Source organism: Drosophila hydei, unplaced genomic scaffold, assembly GCF_003285905.1.
Source record: "Drosophila hydei strain 15085-1641.00,03,60 unplaced genomic scaffold, DhydRS2 tig00000237-arrow-arrow-pilon, whole genome shotgun sequence".
NCBI lineage: Eukaryota > Metazoa > Arthropoda > Insecta > Diptera > Drosophilidae > Drosophila > Drosophila hydei.
The window spans coordinates 1,381,207-1,387,515 of record NW_022045691.1 but is presented as its reverse complement, the minus strand read 5'-3'; the positions used below and the strand labels follow the sequence as shown (position 1 = coordinate 1,387,515).

At 35.5% G+C, this 6,309-nt stretch overlaps 1 protein-coding gene across 1 annotated transcript; it reads left to right on the top strand.

The window, feature by feature from the left end:
- The first annotated feature begins 1,643 nt into the window (after positions 1-1,643).
- On the top strand, positions 1,644-4,764 carry LOC111605118 (casein kinase I). Its single transcript, XM_023323471.2, has 3 exons — positions 1,644-1,835; positions 2,866-3,640; positions 4,284-4,764. Exons 1-3 carry the CDS (start codon positions 1,757-1,759, stop codon positions 4,459-4,461), a joined length of 1,032 nt encoding a protein of 343 aa, XP_023179239.1. The 5' UTR covers positions 1,644-1,756; the 3' UTR covers positions 4,462-4,764.
- Positions 4,765-6,309: the final 1,545 nt, after the last annotated feature.

The window sequence follows — 6,309 nt, the reverse complement described above, 5'->3', positions numbered from 1 at the left end:
GTCAAAATTGCTACGGTAATTTATACACGTAATAATAATAGTTATTAACAGTGTGGCAGCGCTATCCGAGAAAAATATCAAGAAAGCACTGCTCGATAAGTGTGTGGCGTTATGCAACACTGAAGTGCTACTCTGTACAGCCATAACCATTGCCTATCGTGCCATCGTGTTGTGATAGTCGATAGTCGTGCGAGTGATTCGCTGGCTGTCAGCACTAGCAAAAGCATTTTTGCTGGAGTCTAACCATTTTATTTTAGTTAATAAAAACACATATTTCCTCTTTTTTTCCGTTGTGCGCGTACGTTAAGTGCTAAAAGACATTCACGCGACAGTTGCGAGTGCATTAACGGGCCACCTCGCTGTCACAGACGCAAATTTCCTACGAAATTTCACACACACACATATACACATATATAAACACACAGACACACACGCACACACTTACATATATATATAATTTTTTTTTGTCATTCGTTTTGGCCCCCCTCGTACAATAGTAAAAAGCCAACCTTGAGAAACACCCAGCACAGCAGTTTTAAACCGTTTCACTGATGTTCGCAAACGTTTCGTGGTAAGATTTCATGCTAAAATAAAGAAATTACCGAAGAAAAAATGAAAAAGCAAATTGAACAACTCTACATCAAACGGTCTACGAAAAAGTAAAACAAAGCGCAGCATGCGTTCAAATGCGGGCTAACATTTGACTTAATTTTTTCTTTTGTGTCAAAAAAAGGCGATGAAAAAGAAACATGTAAGGTGCAGTAGTAGCAACTGCTTGCAGCTGTGTGCGTGCGTGTGTGTGTGTATGTATCAATGCTAAAGTGTTGGTGCTGCTGCGTTTGCATATATATATATATATATATATATATACATGTATATGTGTGTGTGTAATGTGCATTCCAACGGGGTAAAAGAAGCGGAGCATGTAGTTGTCCCGTTGATGTTGTTGCTGTTCTATACCTGCTATTGTAGTTGTGTGACTCGTCGCAGTTGTTTATCGTTTATCAGCGGCTCTGTTTATATAGAAATCGACAATAATGAAAATAAATAATCGAACAACAGTCTGTTTACGTCTCCTACCATTAGGCCACCTGACACTGCAAGCAGCCCATGGCTGTTGTTGTTGTTGTCCAACACTCACACACACATATATACACACATGCACGCGCGCACGCATTCAATATATCGACTATCGATTCAAAATGTTAATTTCGTTATGAAAATGCGCAATATTTGCAAGCAAATCTTTTTTCTCTAAGTTTTTTTCTTTTTTATTTTTTTGGAAGCGAATAGTTTAGCAAAGCATAAATGCCAAAGAGAGTGCAGCGAAAATCATAACAAAACAATACAGCAACTGTGTAGCATGTGTGTATATATGTATATATGTGTGTGTGTGTGCAATAACAAACGAACGAACGGACACAGCAACAACAAATAACCGAAAAAAGCGTTCGAAAAGAAAGTGCTTATGCCTTTTGCCTTTTGCTCCGTTGGCGCCAATAAACAAAAAAAAAAAAATAAAAAATACAAAATACAAAAATAATAATAGAAAATGAACGAATGAATAAAGTTTTTGTTTTGTTTTACTTTTGGCCATCTTCAACAGATTTCGTCTATAAGTTATAATAATAAATATATATAAATATATACATTTGCTTATATATATATATACAAAACTAAAAACAAAACAAAAAGAAGAGGAGTTTCATATTGTTAAAAAGAAGCGAACGCACGGCGTAGCCATTATCCCATCAACATGGACAATTTGCGGTTGATGAAGGAACATCGTTCCCAGATAATAATCGGCGGCAAATATCGGGTGATACGCAAGATAGGTAAGTGGAAACATATATATGTGTATAAATATGCGATAAACCATGTTCATTCATGACTCTTTCAGTAAAATCATTCACAGAACCAAACAGCTTTAAGGCAATAACAGTAAACAGCTTTAAGAATATATATATATATATACGGATATATATCATATATCATATTTGTAACAACAGCCGATTCTATATGGCCAACTGTCTGCTCAGCTTTCCATTCTTAAACAAACTTTGCATAGCTGCTTCGTTCAGTTGTAATCAGATACAGATTGAAATCCTATATATATATATATAGCTATCATAGCAACAGTCATTCATAAGTTTTTTCTGCTTTGTTGTTTACAATGTATATATGAAATAGAGTAATACATAGAGTCAATCGTATAGCTATTATAACTAAAGTATCATATATATTTATAACGGGAAACTCTCAAATTATGTTAGATAAACTCAAGTGATATGCCAAGACTTTGCATATGTCAGCTTTATATATATCAATATATATATATATATATATAATGTAATTCCCAACTTCATATCATATTATGGATCTTCATAGCCTATGTCTGCCTGTTTCCATAGCCTGTAGCGCCTGAAAATGGAAACTCGTTTCAAAATATCTTAGAATAGCTCAAGTTTGGCTATAAGAAGCTGATCTGTGCTACCAACAGCAATGCAAAAAGTATCTTAAATTAGTTTAATTCTAGTTTATAACTAAAGGAGCTTCATCGATGCGTAGAACTCATCAACGAATTCCTTTGAGCTAGTTTATTTATCATATTATATAAGCTATCATATCATACGAACTGGAACTTCTTTATCAGGCCGTAGCTTATGTGATATAGCATATATATGTATCAAAATCGAGGTAGTTGCTAAGCAAATTACTTGCTTTTCTTTAATGTATGACTTTGCTTTCGGGAACATGATTCACGTTCGCCATTTCATTCATTATAAACTCTTATTATAGATTAAGTAACCCATCTACATTTATATATATATATCTATAAATAGTATTAAATTTGTTGTTTTACAGGCAGCGGCTCCTTTGGCGACATCTATCTGGGCATGAGCATTCAGAGCGGCGAGGAGGTGGCCATCAAGATGGAGAGCGCTCATGCCCGCCATCCTCAGCTGCTGTATGAGGCGAAGCTGTATCGCGTGCTCAGTGGGGGCGTGGGTTTCCCGCGGATACGCCACCATGGCAAGGAGAAGAACTTCTACACTTTGGTCATGGATCTGTTGGGACCGTCGCTGGAGGATCTATTCAACTTTTGCACGCGCCACTTTACCATTAAGACCGTACTGATGCTGGTCGACCAGATGATCGGCCGCTTAGAGTATATACATCTGAAGTGTTTCATTCATCGCGACATCAAGCCGGACAACTTTCTCATGGGCATCGGGCGGCACTGCAACAAGTTGTTCCTCATCGACTTTGGCCTGGCCAAGAAATATCGCGACGCCCACAGTCGTCAGCATATATCGTATCGCGAGGAGAAGAATCTAACGGGCACAGCCCGCTACGCCTCGATCAATGCCCATTTAGGCATCGAGCAGTCCCGTCGCGACGACATGGAGTCCCTGGGCTATGTGATGATGTACTTCAATCGGGGCGTCCTGCCCTGGCAGGGCATGAAGGCTAACAATAAGCAGCAGAAATATGATAAAATCTCTGAGAAGAAGATGTCCACACCCATCGAGGTGCTCTGCAAGGGCTCACCGGCCGAGTTCTCCATGTACTTGAACTATTGTCGTAGCTTGCGTTTCGATGAACAGCCCGACTACATGTACCTACGTCAATTGTTCCGGTTAGTTGCTAGTTTTATAGCTCTCCATCGCTCTCTCCGCTTGAGTCTGTTCTTTGGGCAATGCGATTGCATTGGCAGCCCGTCATAAGAGTCGAGTCTACGTCAGATTTGACAGCTCAAAAGTAGGAGTTAAAGGCAAGTTCAATGGACAAGCCGCAGATCAATCAGAAAGAGCTTGATTAAAATATGCTCTAGCTCGTTTTCTGTCTTAAGCTTTCCAGAAACAAATGACGAAAGCTATGACTCCGCTTGCCAGCAAAAGCTAACAATATCAGATGAAAGATACGAAAATAGTTGGGCTATGAAATTGTTAAAGCAGTACGTGCTAGATAGATGGGTAAATAGAGAGATATATAAAAGATCAGCTAGATAATTGAAATGATGAAGCAGATAAAAAAAGTTTTGTAGGTAGATCTATAGATAGACATAGAGAAAGTCACTTTTAACGATAGATAAATAGAGTGAAGAAAGATCTATAGATATATGGAAAAAAGTTAACAAATATATAAGATGGATGGAGGGATTAATAGGCAGAGAGAGAGAGAGAGAGAGAGAGATTATTAGTTGAATTGATATATGTATATTGATCGTTATACCAAAGACGAAATCTAACGTATTTTTTTCTCTTTTGTGGCATGTTTAGCATTTTGTTCCGAACGCTGAACCATCAGTATGACTATATCTATGACTGGACAATGCTGAAGCAGAAGACCCACCAGGGTCAGCCCAATCCCGCCTTGCTGCTGGAACAGTTGGAGCCGCGCAACGACCGCGACAAGGAGAAAGAGAAACCGAACTGCAAACCTCCCATCACCGAGTAATTCAGCTGAAAAGCAGATAAATAATAATAATACAAATAAAACAAATAACTTTTGGGTGGCAAGCGTTAAAAACAAGCAACAGAATGCGTAACACAAAATGGAATCAAATGAAAATGAGAAGAAAAGAAAAGGAATAAGCAGAAAGAAGAAAGGAAGAGCGAACGGAAACCGAAACGAAAGTTGGGATGTTTCTTAATATTAATTTAAATTCAATACTAAACATTTAAGACGACGACGAAAACAAACATAAAAATGAAAGAATATATCTAAATGGAATTCACACACAAACACACACATACACACGCGCCAATTTTCATACACACACACACACACAGAGAAAAGCAAAACACTTAGCCTAATAAAAGCAAAAGCAAAAAAAAAAATAAAAGAAAAAAAAATATATATATATACATATACATATATATAGATAAATATATATGTATATGTATATATATATATATACATTTGATATAACAATGCAAAAATATATATTATATATGTATATAATGCAACACACACAACACATATACACACACACACACATACACACATTCAAATGTTTCTCGCGTGTAAAAATATGCATATATAAAAAGTTTATATATATCCATATATAAATTGATATTGATTTCACTAAAAACAAAATTATGAAATTAATAATAAAACAAAACAAAAACGCAATAAAAATCTTAATAAATAAAAACAAACATGCGAGCAAGGCCAAGCGAGAGGGGAGGAATCTAAAACAAAAACAAAAACAAAAACAATAAAAAAAAACACAAAAAAAAAGAAATTAAAAAAATTTAAAAAAGAAAAAAAAAACAACAAAAACAAACGCAAAACTGCAAATAAATTTTTTGCATTGTAAGCCGTAATAATTATAAACGATAACTTATATTTAATTTTTTGAATTACATCAATAAATATGTTGAAATTAAAATTAAAATTAAAATTTCATTTCGTTTGACATTGTAAGACATATATATATATGTATATATGTAAATTTGAGATAAGTGGTAAATAGAGAAATAGATAAAAAAGCAGATTATACATTAGAAAGATCGATAAATATAACAGTTCGATAATGGATAAAGTGAAAGTATGTTATACAGCTAGTTAGCTGTAAGGAGAGAAAAATCTACAGAAAGTCTGGTATACAGATGGATATTGAGAATGGATGGACGGAAGGATTACAAGACAGTGAGCGAGGAATATAGATGGATATGTACTGAAGGAAGAACTATAGATAGATTTCTGTCTTTCTTATCAAGCAAGATGCTCATCGACTGGATGAAAAGAAAGTTTCGTATATAGATAGACATAGAATGAAGAGATAGGTGTAAAGAAAGATAGAAAGATATCAAGAATAAATGGATGAATGGATGGCCATATAGATAGATCTATAGAAATACAGAAAAAAATCGAATATAGAACGCATAAATGGAGGGATAGATAGGTAGCCGAATGGATAGATATAGAGAGGTAGAGAGAGTATAGAAAGATAGAAAGTCAAGTGTATAGATGGATATCGGCTGGGTGGATGGATAGATAGATAGATCTCTGTAGGGATAGATAAATATATAATGGAAGGGTCGACAGTATGATAGTTCTATATATGGACAGAAGTTATAAAGACATAGGTTGGATGGATGAACGAATGGATGTAGAGAAACATCTACAGATAGAAATGGAAATACGACTTAAGGAGCTGTCAAGTTTTGGACTTTCCAATTAGTAAAGCTTGGGAGATTTCTGGCAGCTGCAAAGCAGCTACATTTTGCGAGATTTTCTTAAGTTTGGAACCGAAAAAAAAATAATCTAAATTAATTAGAGATTAGAAATCTGCATTTT